This window comes from Physeter macrocephalus, chromosome 14, assembly GCF_002837175.3.
Source record: "Physeter macrocephalus isolate SW-GA chromosome 14, ASM283717v5, whole genome shotgun sequence".
Taxonomy (NCBI): Eukaryota; Metazoa; Chordata; class Mammalia; order Artiodactyla; family Physeteridae; genus Physeter; species Physeter macrocephalus.
Window position 1 is genome coordinate 13,252,339 of NC_041227.1, and position 16,678 is coordinate 13,269,016.

At 49.5% G+C, this 16,678-nt stretch overlaps 1 protein-coding gene and 1 pseudogene across 1 annotated transcript in view; both read right to left on the minus strand.

The window, feature by feature from the left end:
* Positions 1–663: 663 nt before the first annotated feature.
* The window catches only part of EYA2 (EYA transcriptional coactivator and phosphatase 2), a 267,714-nt gene continuing 251,699 nt past the window's right edge, over positions 664–16,678 (minus strand). Inside the window, 3 exon segments of the mRNA XM_055090855.1 lie at positions 664–924; positions 7,552–7,652; positions 12,461–12,621. Of these exon segments, the coding sequence (XP_054946830.1) occupies positions 844–924; positions 7,552–7,652; positions 12,461–12,621 (343 nt within the window). The 3' untranslated portion in view covers positions 664–843.
* Positions 14,832–16,049, minus strand: LOC112066200 (40S ribosomal protein SA-like; annotated as a pseudogene).

Below are 16,678 nucleotides of genomic sequence, written 5' to 3' on the forward strand. Positions count from 1 at the left end.
TGAAGACAGTTATCACCCAAAGTTCTTGGAGACGATTTTCTTTTTTCTTTGGCTTAAGGCAGTTTGAATCGGATTTTATACTTCCGTAACTGAAAAGGTTTTAGAAAACACCAACACATTCAGAAGCCTCAAAAGCAGTAATAAAGTAGTGACACTCTACCCCACTTCAAAATGTAAACGTGGTTTTATTTAATGCCTTTTTCCGTCACAAGGTACTGCCTCCTCCCCAGGGTCCCCTCTTCCTAGAAAACAAGATGGCAGCATAAGGCACGTGCACTGTCCACATGACATCAGGTTACGTTCTTAAAAACAAAAATAAGCAATAGTCTTCCCCACAGCCCCGAATCGCCTCCCTCTGTTCAAAGAATGATTGTCCCCTCAAAGCACAACTCAGAGCAGAGAGGCTTAATTTAGAGCTGTGCACTGCCCCACATGCCAGCTGAGAAAACAAAAACCAACAACACAGGTACAAGAGCGTAATACCAGAGTAATGAGATTAGTCCATAAATTAAAGTGGAGAGAAAAAAAGAGCCTGTCCCCTCCTCATCACCAGCCCTCCCCCAAATCAGAAATTCCTTGCTTGTGAGTCTTGCAGAAAAGTCTGGACTCCGAGCCAGCCCTTTTCCCCAAAGTTAAATATTCCAAAGCCACTGCTGGGTACTTTGTTTCTCTGGACCCGCGTTGAGACTGAAAGGACAGCTTCTGAGATGGTCACCGGACACGTCCTCTTGGTGGGAGGGACCCTGCCTGATGTCTAGCATCTGGCAGGGGAGGTGGGGAAAATCGGGGGACTGGGCGGGTGGGCTGCCTCTCTGATGGCAGGTGGCGAGGCTGCGGGTTCTGCTATAAATACTCCAGCTCCAGGGCGTGCCTCAGTGCCTCCAAGTCCGCGTGGCAGGATATCCGCCAGAAAGGCATGTTGTGCTGGAACACAGAACACCAGCCACACGGTTACGGCTCTGCGCGGTGCCTCCCACAGCCCCCCCCTGGATCCCACGCCCATGGTTAGAGCCTTAGGAGAAGTCACACTGAGTCAGTGTAGCACGTGGGCATTTCCCAAACCGGGAGCACAGAACATCGTTGGTGGACCCCTACGTGGTCAGGCATGCTTTCTATTCCTTCTGAGTCTATTTTTTAAAAATTATTTACTTATTTTAAATTAATATTGATTGGAGTATAGTTGCTTTACAATGTGTTAGTTTCTGCTGTACAGCAAAGTCAATCAGCTATACGTATACCTATAACCCCCTTTTTCCTTCCCATTTAGGTCACCACAGAGCACTGAGTTTCCTGTGCTGTACAGTAGGTTCTCATTAGTTATCTATTGATATTTTATACATAGTAGTGTATATATGTCAATCCCAAACTCCCAATTCCACCCCCCCCCCCACCCTAGGCCTATTCTGATTGGCTTATCCTGCACCGTCTGACATGTGGACTGTTTGACCCTCCCTCCTCTGTCGGGACCAGCATGGTCTTAGGCGGCATGCTGACGTGGAATTAAATCACACAGCGAGAAAGCTATTCCGTTTTAAAAATGTGTTCTCAATCCTGCTACTTCAGATAGAAAGTCTCGACTAGATGCTACTGTGTCTTCAACCCCTCCCTAACTCTCACTAATCTCCATTTGAACAGATAGGGCTGGTCCCAGAGAGTCTTTTTTATCTTTTCCTTTTCTTTACAGCAGGTGATGCTTGCTCTGTATTACTGTCATGCTATCAAGTTTTCAATTTTAAACATAAGTGCATCGATTGAAAGGGAAACATTAAGTAGGTAACAGTACAGGCAGCATGCAGATACAGCAAAAGTTGTAGTTGGTGTAAAAGAAGTGTTATGCTGATTATGGAAAGAGATCACTCATGTGGAGAGAAAAATTTGCAAAATATTGATACTTCCATAGCGTGAGGGTTAAATGTTTCAGTGCCCTTTGCAAAGCTCTGTTCTACCACCATTAGCTGGGTGATCTTAAATAATTTACTTTGGTGCTTGTCTGTAAAATGGGGATAATACTTGCTGTATACTATGTGTATCTTATATTACAGATGAGGCGACTGAGGCACAGAGAGGTCTGTCTGACTCCAGAGAAAAAACTTGACTGCCTGTTTATCACAGGACAATGTGACCGTTGACTAAAGTTGTTGCCTGTCCAACAGCCATCCTCCCTTCTTCCTACTTCCAGAACCCCGAATTTGGCAGCACCGTGCCCGAGAGGTAGGGGATGAGTTATGATTGTCTAAGCAAGCGATGACAACCCCAGCCTTGTTTACCAGGGGTTTGTCCTGTATCCTTCTGACTTGTGACCCGTTGAAGCCAATGAGGAAGTTGGCTGGGGGCTTCTGGGAAAGGTTTTTCTCCATGGTTAGAGAGAGGCACCTGAGGAGAACTCCTTCCTTGCCCTTTTTATTTGGATGCTGACATGTTAGTATGCGATGTCTGGAGCTGTGGCAGCTGTTTTGGGATCATGAGGCAAAATATCAGAAAAGAAAATGCCAAAGATGGTTAGAAAGGTAGAGCAAAATGATGGAAAGGGATGCTTGGTGAATGTTTAGACCCACGGAAACAACCTAGGATACACCTACTTGTAATCTCTTTTTTTAAAATTGGAGTATAGTTGTTTTACAATATTGTGTTAGTTCCTATTTCTAATCTTGTTAGGTGAGCAAGTGTTTAAGTCTTCATTACCTAGGTTTTCTGCCACCTGCAGCTACAAGATACTGAGCCTCCTCAAGACAGTCACTGACCTTCAATTATTTACTGAGTGAACAGAGGGTGCTTGATGAACATATGGATGCCTCAAGTTCTTGTGGTAGTTCTGCTGCCCCTTGAGGTTCTATGCCCACAGGGTAGAAACTATACAGGTGTCCTTTTGGTTCCAGGAGCACAACGACCCTTTCCTGCCTCTGGGGGCTCTGCACTTATGATAGTTGGGTCAGGGAAGGCCTCTCTAGGGGGGTGACATTTAAGCAGGACCCAGAGAACACGAAGGAGGGAGCCATGCAAACGTGTGGGGAGGTAGTTGAGGTAGAAGACAGCAAGTGCAGAGGCCTTGAGGAGGGTTTGAGCTTGAAATGTCATATTCACCGCTGCCTTGCATGGCTCCTGGCACATAGTAGGCGCTTAATAAATATTCGTGGAATGAATGAAAAGAGGAAGGGAGGGAGGAAAGGCGGGAAGGTGAGTTTCTCAAGCAAAGCCCTCAATGGACACACCTTTTTCTCTTTTGCCCAAAGGAAGCAGAAGACTATCCATCATGGGCAACAGATGCCATCTCTTTAATGCCTTTCAGCTCCCCCACCCTCCCCTCACCCCGGCCAAGCCTTTCATTCTCTGCAAAGATGGATGCTGGTTGCCACCTGGCCAATCCAGTCCCTCTTTAAAGAGTGTAATTCATTTTTTCTGGGAGGAAATGAGCAAAGGGGAAGAGACTATCTCAGCCATCTCCCTCCCAGTCCTGGTGGCTCCAGAGCGTAGGTAGATTTATCACTTGTGGAGCGGGGGAGACAAATGACCCACTAAAATGGAGATATTAACAACACTGTCAGCTGAAACAGTTGAAGCCCCTCATCCTGTGGCCGTATTTCATGCTGCTCAGGTGTCCAGTGGCCTGGGCTAATGGGTCCCATCCATCAGGCCGAGAGAGCTGCTGGTGCACAGGGTTTCTCACTAATGGGCTGGGGCGGCTGCTTCAGACACTGTGGGGGTTTTTTAGGGGAGCTTGGTGCATGGGGTGTGTGCCCCAGTCTTCTTTGGTGGACTCCACTCTCTTCTGACCAGGTCAGGGGTGCAGACTGACAGTGTTTGAAACTCCTAAGTCCATCTCCTCCCTGCCAGGCATTTGGAGCAAAACACACAGCAGTTTTCATATACCAGCTGTGTGACCTTAGGTAAATTAATTAACCTCTCTGAGTCTCAAACATGTTCCGTATAAAATGAAGCGGAATGGTACCCACTTCGCAGGGGGAGGGGTTTGGAGGATTAAATAAGATGATGATGTCAGTAATAAACAGTAGTGGTTAAGGCCTGGGGTTAAGTAGGGTGCCAGTTACCGCCCTGCCACATGCCAGCTGGGATGGAGACTGCCAGCTGGCTGCCAACATCCTTTCTTCCCTCTCTCTCAGAAAACGCTTTTTTTTTTTTTTTCTTTTGCTAGGAACTTGGTGGCTGAGAATAAAGGGTACATCTCCCAGCTACCTTTGTGGCAAGGTGTGATCATGTGACTCAAATCTGGCCAATGGGGTCTGAGCAGCAGTGATGTTGACCTATATCAGCTGTGCTTTTAAAGGGAAGAGGAGTCCTTCCCCTTTTTCTTCCTGGTGGCTGGAGTGCAGACGTGGGCGTGGTGAGGAGCTGTCTTGGACTTGGTGGAAAGAGCAGTACTGGGACTGGCAGAGCAACAAGACAGAAGGGCCCCGGGTCCCTGGTGCTGTCCCAGCTGTCTGGGCGGCTAACGAGAGAGGAGGAAAGCTCTCCACTGTTTAAGCTGCTGTCTGGCATCTCTGGCAATGCAAACTCCACAGAACCTGGGCAGCCCTGGCCCCGCCGGAGCCCACCCCATCCACATCCTCAGCCGGGTCTTAGCAACGTGTTTCTCCTGTGGACTTCAAGCAAATAGGAGATTTCGGTGAGTTTTCATGTTATGTGAAAACTGGCATTCTTGTTTTCTTTTTCTGCTGGCTCCCCAGGAGAGAGAACCCCTGAATTTCAGAAGGTGGATTTAGCCTTCTCCCCTCCCCTGGCCCTGGGGAGTAGTAATCACACAGCTTCGGGCTATTGAGGGCTAACTATGCACGGTTTCTCTGCTGGGCCCCATGCGCCTGTTCTCAGCAAGTGTGACAGATTAAAAAGGCGGCTCAGAGAGGGGTGCCATCTGCTGAAGGCCACACAGCCAACAATGGCAGAGCTAGGATTTAGAGCAAAATGCGCTCCCCTGTTTCTGTGAGAGCAGGGTGGCTGTAGGGTGAGGTGAGGGAGGCGCCCGAGACACAGAACTTAAGGAGCCCCTTCCGTCAGCTCCCCCTCCTCCTGGCCCCCTATGCGAGGGCGATCCCAGACTGGCAGGTCTCAAAGGAGAAGCCTGCCCGTTAGGGGTGACTTGGCAATTTCTGGGGGTGTGATTTTTGACTGTCGTCCTGATTTGGGGGCAGGTCTCCTGCCTCATCCCACACGCCTTCCACCTGAATGACTTTCAGATGTCCAGCCAGATATTTAAGTAAGCACAAACCCGTTCTTAATAACCTGAGTGTAGACCCTTAACTCCACTTTGTCACATATAAATAGAGCATTTTTCTCATGCTTTTAATAAAACCCGACTTTCCCAGGGCTGCAATTACCGTGTCAACTGGGGAAGTCTATTTTGTTTGATTCAGAACCTTCCCATGGGTTGCTTTGCAGTTTGGAGCAGTCACGTGACAGCCGCGGCACCTCGCTGGCTTCGTGAATGGCCAAGACCGCACACCTGTGTCCCCGTGTTTGTCGGCTCACATCCTCAGCGATGGCACGTTTGGGTGTGAGATCTTGTGCTCAAATGTTCACATACTGAAGCACACGTTACTGTGAGTATAAATGACTTTCCCTTATTTCTCTTTGATTGATATATCATCAGATGTTGATCTCCTAGACATTACGGTTATAAGGAGGTTTTATTACCCATTAGTATTTCACTTCAGGAGAGTAAATGGTCATTTCAAAACATCTGCTACGCCGCCCTAAGAAACGTCCTTTGACTGGTGAGAAGGTGGGCGAACGGCAGCCACTGCTCCATGGATGTCCCTGTCATTCATTCTCCAGGTGAGAACCGGAGGGCATGTAGGGGGGTGCCCGCGGCCACGGGCCTAAGCGGGTCCTCATCCCAACTTTGATAGAAGCAAAGTTTATTTTGATCGCTGTCACATGCTTAGGGCAGAGGGTTTTTTCTATTAGATCTGAACTTGGAAGAAGGGCTCTAGAATCCCCCTTCCATCCCGGGAGTGGGCTTCAAGTAGTCTCACCAGAGACCATGCTCTTGACCTGGCACATTGGTCCTGGATTCATGTGATGATTCACGCTCCTGTTTTGGTCATATCCTGGTGTATCACCCCTATTATTTACTTAATATTTTTTCCTCTGAATCAATTCATTTTTAAAGTTTAAGAAATAGGCTTTAAAAAGAAGTGCTCCGGGTAAAAGCTGAAGGCCCCAGGCACCTCCCTGACTGCACCTCCTGCCCACTCGCCTGGTGCATCGCGCAGCCAGCGGCCATGTCAGCTCCCTGCAGGACGCTCCAGGCTTCCGACCTCTGAACTTCTTGGTTCCTCTCCAGGAACTCCCTCCCTCTGATACTCACGTGGCTCACTCGCTCTCCTCCTCCCATCTTTGCTCAGCTGTCACCTCGCAGCGAGGCAGGCTTGACCACCACTTACACTTGCAGCCTGCCCCTCTCTTAGAATCTCCTCTGTTCCCCATTCTCTGCTTTATTTTTCGCCAAAGCTCTGGTCGTCATCTGGCACGCATGTTACACTCGGGGGTTGACTGCTCGTCCCCAGGCTGTGAGCTGAGCGAGGGGTGAGAGCCCTGTCTGTCCTGCTCACTGCAGGACGCCCAGCGCCTGCAACAGTAGCTGGCACACAGTAGGTGCTCAGCTAATGGAGCTTACACACCAGCTGGAGAGTCGGTGATGAAGCCACCAATCACACAGGTAATTCTTTCATGACAGGAGGGGATAATGCCCTAGAGGAGGAATAGGGACAGCTCGGGGAGGGAGTCGCAGGCAGGCCTGACTGAGCTGGAGCTGGAGTGGGAGCCGGTGAGAGAATTCTTCCCTCTGCAAGTGTTGCTGAGGCTGAAAGGCCGAGTCCGGGAGAGCTGGGAAAGCGGAGGAGCCTTCCAGGTGGATGGAACAGTAGATGCAAAGCCTTCTAAGCACCCCTCTCTCGGGACCCTCGGGGCCCTCCGTCTTCTCACGAGTTCCATCCGCTGAGACCCCTAAACATTTTTGCATTTCCTTTGAATCTGTTTCTGGGGCGGGAAGGGGGAAACCAGGGGGAAACCAAATTAAGCTCTGTGACATTAACCATCTGCTTCCCAGGCCTCTCTGGGTGGGGGGTGGCAGGCTCTCCGGGATGCTGTTGACAGGTCCAGATCCAGGGCTTTGGCAGCTGTTTCTTTTCCAAGAACAGAGCTGTGGCCACCAGAACCCCCCTGCCCCTCTCCTCATGGGCCTGAGATCACAAATGCAGGATTTTCTTTTTCATTAGCTTAATGCTGTCTTTATTAACTGGGAAGGGTTCCTGGAACATATGATCAGTAAGCATTAAATAAAACATACACACAGGCACCAGCCCCCCGGCCAGCCTGCCCTGACAGAGGGTCTCTGGGCTCCCGAGCAGTTGTCCCAGAAACAATGCAGGGCTACCGGGGTGGCAGCCAAAGGCCCGGAGGGGGATTTGCAGGAAATTACTCAGGATGCTTCTGCGATTTCCAAATGGCAGGGGACGGGCAGAGCAAAGGGCCTGGGAAGGAGTCAGGCTCAAGAGAGGAGCAAAAAGCAGCCGGAGAGACGGACGGAGTGAATACCTTTTTCGCCCCCTGCTCCTCTTCCACGCCATCGCCAATCACGATGTAGACGGCTTTTCTGCCGAATCTCTGCATTATCCTCTCAAAGCAGCTCTCCTTCCCTGCACGCACGGAAGAAGGAAAGAAAGTAAAGACACTTGGTGAGGACCCAGGATTGAGGTGACTAATAATCGCTAATCAAGAGCTCACTTTGTACAGCCTTCTTACAAAGGTCTTCTTAAGGACCAGGTATTAATCATTTCATCCTCAAGCAAACTTCGAGGCATCACTGTCCCCATCCCCGTGTGATGGACGACAGTGCAGAGGCACAGAGAGGTTAAGTGGCTTGCCCACAGTGACACAGCAGGAGAAGGCAGTGCAGGGGTTTGAAACAAGCCCTGGCGTCTATGCAGCTGTCCGGTGTAGGAGTGATGGGCCCATTATACAGATAAGGACACGAGGCTCCGAGAGGTGCCCTGGACACGATCTGCCCAGGATCCCCAGAGTTAGTTTAGGAAGCAGAGGTGCCAGGATTCACGTGTCCGAGGGTGGGCAGCCTGGCGACAGAGTGGCCCTCGTGCGACTCGGCTGTTCGTTTTTCTCTTGCTCCCTGTAGATGATCACCTTTTCATATTTCCCTTCTTCCCAGTGGCTGGACAGCAGCATCAATCCAGGCACACTAAATTCAGGTCTTAGCTCATCCTGTTTCAGCAAGTTTAGTAACCATCATCATAATGAGAAGAGCAGTAAAAAGAACAGCTGGTCACTCAGCAGATGCCAGCATAGAGTAGGCTAAAAGTGCTTCACCGCCCCGTCAGGATTTCTTAGCCTCGGTGTTACTGACATTTTGGGCTGCCTAAATTCTTTGCTGCCCTGAGCACTGAAGGATGTTTGTTTAGCAGTATCTCTGGTCTAGAACTTCAGTAAAGGCAAAAACTGCTCTAAGAAAATGCTCCCAAAGTACATACCATATATTTGTTCTTGCTCCAGAAAAAGAACAGGTAAACATTTCTAATTAAAAACAACTAGGCTTTGTATTATTATACATTTTTAGGTGATACAAGAAAAAAAAAAAATCAGCCTCCTCCCCCACAAGAAAAATCAGTATTACTTGCCCTGATGACAAACGATGCTGTTAATTTCTAGTTATTGAATTCTCTTATCTGATGAAAGTTCTAAGCCTAAGGCTTGTTTTCTTTGTTAATAAAGGAGATTAGCAAGTATTAAAGAGGTGTTAAAGCAAGATAACACTAAATTGAGACCATCTCTTTGAAAGAGCATTAAAAAAACAATAGTTTTCTGTGCGGGTTCAAGGTGAGATTAGTTAACGGCCATCATTAACTAATTAAAATTCGTTAGTTAAATTAAAACCACCTCATGTACCATCCTGGGGCCTGGGAACTGTCTTCCTCTGCTTCCTTAGTAATGGACTTTCATGAATTTTACCTGGGCTCACGGTCACTTAGCTATGGACTACATTTCCCAGCTTCCCTTGCAATTAGTTGTGGCCATGTGACTAAGCTGGGTTAATAGGAAGTGAGTAGAAGTAACATGCACCTCCTCCTGAGTCTTGGCTTTACAATAACGGACGCCCATTACTCCTTCCTCTTTTCCCCCTCTCATAAGCTGGAATGACAATAGGGCGGAATCTGATTTGACCACGTACATGAGGATAAAATTACAGCGAATGGTGGAAAACTAAAACGGGAAGAACCCGGCTTCCTGGGTGACTATGAGGACAGAGTCACCCCATCAGCCTGGATCACTCACCTCTGGTCTGTTGACATCTGAGGGGGAAATAAGCTTTGGCCCTGATGTAATTAAGCCCTTGTATGTGGGGTGTATTTGCTACAGCAGCTTTGCAGGTATCCTAACTAATACACACACTTTGGAAAACTGCAATCCTAACCAGTTTCTCTAGAAGCAGAGGTTAAACCCAGTGGGTCTATGAGGGTTGTTTGGGGGATCTGTCCATGCCCATGGACAAGCTCTTTAACTTCCCTAGTGTCGTTTTCCTTAAACCTTCCAAACCTGGCAGGCAAAGCTGACCTTACCCTCCCTCCCCGTACCACTGTGAGGTCTGGGCTCCCCTACCTGTCTTGGTTGCACTGTAGATGTTCTCAATAGGAAACACGGAGCCCAGTCCATACAGCAGGACTTTGGCCAGGGCAGGAATTAGTTGAGTGGTGGTGACCAGCACGTTCACACAATTGGGCCTGAGGGCAAAGGAGACGGTGAGTCAGAACACCAGGGTACCACAAGGCCAGGCCTCCTACCCCTGCAGCTGAGCCTGGAGTCGGTGGGAATTCTGGTGGGGTTTGGAGGCTCTGACTAAGTCGACTTCAGGTGAGGCTAGAGCTCAAGGATCCTCCAGCTATTCCTCTCTTTTAAGCATGAAGCTGCCTGACACACGGAAATCTAACACAAGTGTAATATTTTTCCTATTTAAAAAGCAAATGTTAGGGACTTCCCTGGAGGTCCAGTGGTTAAGACTTCACCTTCCAATGCAGCGGGTGCGGGTTCGATCCCTGGTCGGGGAGCTAAGATCCCACATGCCTCGTGGCCAAAAAAACCAAAAAAAAAGTAAAACAGAAGCAATGTTGTAACCAATTCAATAAAAACTTAAAAAAAAAAATGTTGGGCTTCCCTGGTGGCTCAGTGGTTAAGAATCTGCCTGCCAATGCAGGGGCCATGGGTTCGAGCCCTGGTCCAGGAGGATCCCACATGCCACGGAGCAACTAAGCCCGTGCGCCACAACTACTGAGCCTGCGCTCTGCAAAAAGAGAAGCCACCACAACAAGGAGCCTGCACGCCACATCAAAGAGTAGTCCCCCGCTCACCACAATTAGAGAAAGCCCGTGCACAGCAACGAAGACCCAGCGCAGCCAAAAATAAAATAAACATTTTTCAAAATTTATTGCAAGGGCCACACACTAAAGTAGCTGCAGGGACCTATTGGCAATGTGCATGAGTGACATGGAACAAGTGTAGGACAACAGGGAGAGGTGAGGACTGGGGTAAACTGCAGAGCACATGCCAGTTCTGACGTTTTCCAAGATCCTCGAAACCTGCAGCTATGGATTAACTTTCCCAGTCTTTGGGATAAAGTGTGTATCAGACAAAACCCATCAGCAGGATGGATTCAGCTCATGAGCTGCCATTTTGTGACCATTCATCTGTTGGGTCACAAGAATTCTGATGCTGCAGGGGAGTAATTTGTTCTCCGGCTCAGGTGATCTTATTTAAGAGCAAGAGGCAATTTAGTGGGACGTTTAGAATGAAACTGGGCCCTCCTGACCTCACTAAGAGCCCGCCAGATGATCTGTGTGATCCTATAAAATGGTTTTCACAGGGTGATGTTGCGGCTGGAGGGTGCCGTGAGCAAGAGCGGATGGGACGATAGACCTACGTACAAAGGTCTTTAGCTCTGCTGCCCCCGATCATTCTCTGCAACTATCTGCACATCTGAGGGACAAGGTGTCCATGGTGCCTTGTACACCCCAGCTTTATCAAATGTCTGGAAGGTGTTCAGGGGAGAATTTGGGGGTCCAATTCTCCCAAGTGTGGAAATGGAGGGGGCTACCACCCTCGAATGGGAGAAAGTTCAGTGGCACAAAGGAAAACGGGGGCTCCCACCTACCGGGAATTGATGAGGTTTAGTGCCTTCAGGGAGTGGGTCAGCCAGAGGTCCGTCAGAGCTTCCAGCTCGGCTCTGAGCTGTAGCCAGGTCTCTCTTTTGGGAGCTCCTATCAAGCCTATGGACAAAGCAAATAAAAATAATAGTTGCTGTCATTTTAAAGGGCTGGGGGGAGTAGGGTTAGGGAAGGTGAGTCTAGGTTTCAAATCAGATGACACCCAAGGTCAACTTCAATCCAGTGACCTTAATTTTATTTTGAGATTTGACTGGATCAGTCAATGGAGTTGAGTAGCCGCCTACTCACACCTCTTCCCTTTACTGGCCAGTAGCTGGTTAGAGACCTTGTGATAATCAAAAACATCCCCAAATGCCTCCTGGGGGGGGAGGAAGAGGCATCACCTGTTAAGAGCCAGCGGCCTAGAGAAGTCGAGAAATAGTGATCGAGGGCCTGTTCACTACCGAGCCAACCCTGCCTTCAGCCCCTTCCAGACTTCTTGTTCAGTGTGATAGCCAGTGCTCTCTGCCACTGAAGCTGGTGGCTTTCACCTCGGCTGCATGGTAGAGTCATGAGGGAGCTCTATGAGTCCTGATTCCAGGCCAAGAAAATCAGAACTGCAAACTCCTCAAGGGGTTCCAATAGGAGCCAAGTCTGAGAACCAGTGTTTCCACAAACCACCTGGGGATCTTGTTAAAAAGGCAGATCTGACTCAGTCACCTGGGGAGGGGCCTGAGAGTCTACGTTTCTAACAAGCTCCCAGGTGATGCCATATGGCTGCCCCACGGACCACGGTCCGAGCAGTGAGGGCTGAAGCCAGTGGTCCTCCAGTTCCAACGAGCATCAGAATCGCCTGGAGGGCGAGCTAAGACGCAGAGGGCCGGGCCTGGCCCAGAGCTTCAGGTGTGACAGGTCTGAGGTGGGGCCAGAGAATCTGCATTTCCAGCAAGTCCCCCAGGTGATGCTGATGGTCCAAGGACCTCACGTGGAGAACCATGGAGGGGGTGGGGGTGTAATCATGGGCGAGATGCTCCACCCCTTCCTCAGCTTCCCAGCCCTGCCCCCGCCCCGCCCCCCTAAAGTGAGGATAATGAAATCTTAGTACCCTCTTCCAGAGGGCGTCACAAGGGTGACACTGAGTGAGCTAGGACTTCTGATAAGCAGTACCTGGCACAGGGCAGGTGGGATGCGAGTGACAGCATCCATCCTTGATGAATTTCCCTTGGTCCAGGGGGTGCGCCCGGAGCACAGGCAGACCCCCTGACCTCTGTGGACAACCCTCTCCCCGACCCACTCACCACCGACGTTGTTCTTGTAGGTGTTGTACATCTCCTTCACTCGCCGGTAGCGGAAGGCCAGCTTCCTCATCCAGTCCACGCCGCCGTGCACGCCAGAGCCCAGGCACAAGTTGGCCCCCGGGGCCGAACTGTGGAAGCCATCAGCGGAGAAGTTGTAGGTGCTGGGGAGACGGAAGAGGGCAGGGGGTGGGAGAAGAGACAGTGTTAATGTCGGGGAGGTGGGAGCTCTTCACCAGGAGACCCATGGGGTGGGGCCTGGGGCACCCACGATGTCCCTGAATGTTCGAGGGTGCCGTGGGTATGTGCATTCTGGGAGAAGCAGGATCATAGTTTTGATTAACTTCCCAAACAACGGTGGCATCCTTTGCTCTTGCCTAGTCAGCATCCATTCTCCTTTCTTTTGGTATCAAAGAGCATCTCTATTTTGCGGGGGCAGCCATTCTGTCCCCTGCATGCAGTAGCCAAGCTGGGGAAAGCCTCCCTCTCTCCCCCTTTAGAATCTGAAGCTGGAAGGCAACTCCAAAAAATGGTTGGCCTTGGTTCCTCCTGAGAGAAGGGTCCAGAAGAAAATGCCAGTTATTTTCTGCCACTCTGATCCCCAAATCTGCTCTGCTTCACATGCCCCATAAGCCCTGACTGCTGACCTTTTCTTCCTATTCTGTGAGCATCTCTGTATCTTTCTACAGACATTCCCTATGTTGGGGACTTCCCTGGCAGTCCAGTGGTTAAGACTCTGCGCTCTCAATGCAGGCGGCATGGGTTCGATCCCTGGTCTGAGAACTAAGATCCTGCAGGCCGCAGGGCGTGGCCAGCAAAAAAAAAAAAAAAAAAAGAAAAAGAAATTCCCTACGGTAATTTTTTTTATCTGTTAAATTAAGCAGAGTAGATTGCTGGTGCTTTGCAGACAGAACCCTCCATCAGCATGAAGCATGGTCTGGGGAAGAGCCAGAGTGTCATGTGAGGTAATGACAGAAGCGGCAGCTGGGAACCAGAAGGGGAAAGCGTGGGCGATCGACCACCGACAGCAGCTAGAGCATGAGAACGAAAGCCCTAGCTCTCCACAGAACACCATTTTCTTTCCCTCCACTGGAAGCTTGGTACAGGTTTGCCAAACCACAGGACGTTGCAAGGCAAAACCAGAGCGTGACAAGGGATGTGTGGACCGGAAACTTCAAAAGTGAAAGTCTCTTCGAACAGAAAAAGCCTGGGTGGGGGGGGCAGGTCAGCGTGGTGTACCACGGCCTCTCGGGGGGGTGGGTTCAGCTGACTTTTCCTCTTTGCATTATTTTATTGTTTCTGGATTTTCTGTGATGAGTTTAAGGGTGGAGAAAGATATTGTATTGTTTAAAAAGATGTGATGCACTAGGGATGAAACAACACTAAGAGATTGTATCTTAGGTATCCCCGGTTTAACGCCACTGCTGCAGCAGATAAAAGGGAATTTGAAAAGTGTGAAGCGCTGGGTCATTCCCCCTGTGGGCCCCGTGATGTGCTGATGCCCACGTGCCGTCCCGCACCATTCTGTGCCTGGGGCTCAGCCTGAGAGCCTGAATATCGAACTGGTGACAACAAAACCCCTGCAGGATCCACAGAAACGCCTTGAGTGATGCCTCAAACTCAACAGCAAATTTTACCACGTGGGCTCACTGGGGCAGGTGGGCCTGGAGGACACTGACCCAGGTGACTTAATCCCAAAGACCTCAAACGTAGACTCTGGCATTTCCTCCAGAGCAGGCTGGGTAGACAGTCACAGAGAGATACCAACAGGCTGACAGAAGTTCTTTAGATCTAGTCTTCAAATTTTTGCCCATATGTCCATAAACACACACACACATTCCCCTGGGTCATTTTTCACAGACATCTGTGTGAGTGTGCATGTGTATAAAATTGGAAGTAACTCATAATGTCAGAAAGTGATGAGTTGGAGATGGTGGGAACAGGGGTGATCATAGTTTCTTCTCTGCTCTTTACTGAATTACTCAAGTTTAAAAAGTTGGGGACTTCCCTGGCGGTCCAGTGGTTAGGACTCTGCGCTTTCACTGCCAAGGGCAAGGGTTCAATCCCTGGTTGGGGAACTAAGATCCCGCGTGCCTCGTGGAGTGGCCAAAAAAAAAAAAATTCAATACAATAAAATAAAAATATAGGTTATGTGTAATTAACTTGTTTGACCACTAGCTTGACATCGTGGTATTTGACACCATAACTTGAGATCTTGAGAAGGTTATTAAAAAAAAAAATTAAAAGGATGCATGGAGAATAAGATATGACTGTTCTAATAACTTGTTTGCATGATAACCTCCTCTCTCCCACGAAAGATGCCAGTGGGTTTATTACACAGACATGTTGCCGCTGCTTTCTTCTCAGTCCCTCCCTTGGGTGGCGGTGACCAGGGGCTAAAGAGAAATAAAATATCCCCAACTAGTAAAAGGGAGCAGAGAACATCTAATCGTAGGGGCAGAGAGCCATTTAGCAAGGACTACTCACTGTGCTGGGCACTTTTCTAGCACATTCTTATCCTGACGAGAAAGGGGCTATGTGACTTTATCCCATCACGGCCCCTCATTTCCAGAAGCCACACTTTAAATTGACACGTGCTCCTTCCTCTCTACTGTCAAGGTTCCCATCTTGCTAGAGAATGTCTTCTGCCTTTTCTTTTTTAAAGAAATTTTATTTTCCATCAACCTCATTTCCATTTTCTGTTTAAGAGTCTTTGGAAGAACAGCTTCGGGCCACTCAGTGGTTGTGCCTCCCCAGCCAGTGGCCTGAGCTCCGCAGTCTTCAGTAGGGAGCCGCTGGGCAGGCACAGAGGGCATCTGTGAGCCTTCAGACTGGTCTGTGACCTCGGGTTGAGTGGCAGTGAACTTGGGAGCCCGAGCATCCATTCACCCCGACGTTGCTCCAGGGTTACAGCCTTTTCCGCAGCGGCCTGCTCTTCCTTTTCAGGCTCTTCTGGATCCCTGTAGAAGCAGAGATCAGGCATGACCTCCCCAGGTGCTCACGGGAGATGGTACCACGCATGCGCAGGACATCCCAGGCCAGCATCCACCGTGTCAGCCCCGCTGGGGAAGCTCCCTTGTTGTTGTAGGGACGGCGCAGGGGAGAGTCTGCCACACGCAGCAACGGTAGGCAGGTTAACACGAGAGCCTCTGGGAGAGGCTGGTGGTCAGCGCTGGAATCAGTAACCACCAGAAGTGGTGGCGCCTGGAAGGCTGCCTGGATCTGGAAAGTGAAGGTTCCAGGAGTGAAACAGCCAGGAATAGAAGTAGCTCCGGCGGCAGCGACAACCTTCAGCACAGCTCACCGGTCAGTCTTCTGGAAGACATGACACTGACATCGGCTGGGTTTTCAGTGGCAACCATGGCACAAGCTGCCGGCAGAAGCTTCTCCCCTGTTCTCTTCAGATTTATGATGTAGATGCTGTCACTTTTCCTTCTGTAGATGGACCGATCCATTTGGAAGTCAAGGTTGGTGCCTCCTAACTGGGTTCCTGCTGCAAAGAATTTGAAGACATCCTCCTTTTTCACTTGCAGGACATCGAGGACTCCGGACATTGTGGAAATTTCCCTTTAAGTAATGATGGGAATCTAGAACAATGCCTTATGGACCCCTCCCTGGGTAGTGCAGAAAGGCTAGAGAATTTATTCTTGAAAAAGAACACTGACTCTGTAAACTCAGGATACCTGGGGAGATGCCTGGATGTTCTGCTGAGAGGTGGAGGGCAGGGAAGGGTGTCCGTGAATCCTGCCTCACCCACTTACCAGCTGTGTGAGGTTGGGCAGGTTACTGAACCTCTCTGTGCCTCCCATTCCCCAAGTGTAAAACGATGATGATGATAAGAGCAACTATTTCCTAGGGTTACTGTGAAGATGCAGTGAGTTAAGTCACATAGAGCAACTGGAACAGGGCATGGTGCAAAGTAAGGGCGTTACCACTAGTTTTTACTGTTAACTGAAAACAAAACAAAACAAAAACAAGGGGCATTTGATAGTTGTTGCCTAGCACACAGTAGGTGCTTAATAGGTATTTCTTGAATGAACAAATGGGGAATTTGGCTTCTAGTGGGAAAAAAACATCCTTGGATTGTGGATTCTTGAAATGAGGTACCAAACAACTCAGCATGAATCAGGGTTCAGCGGGACATTGCTCTGAATTCCAAGCCAGCCAACTACAGGGGAGACGATAAAAACAGAACACTGGTTGCTCGCTGCCTTGAAAGGG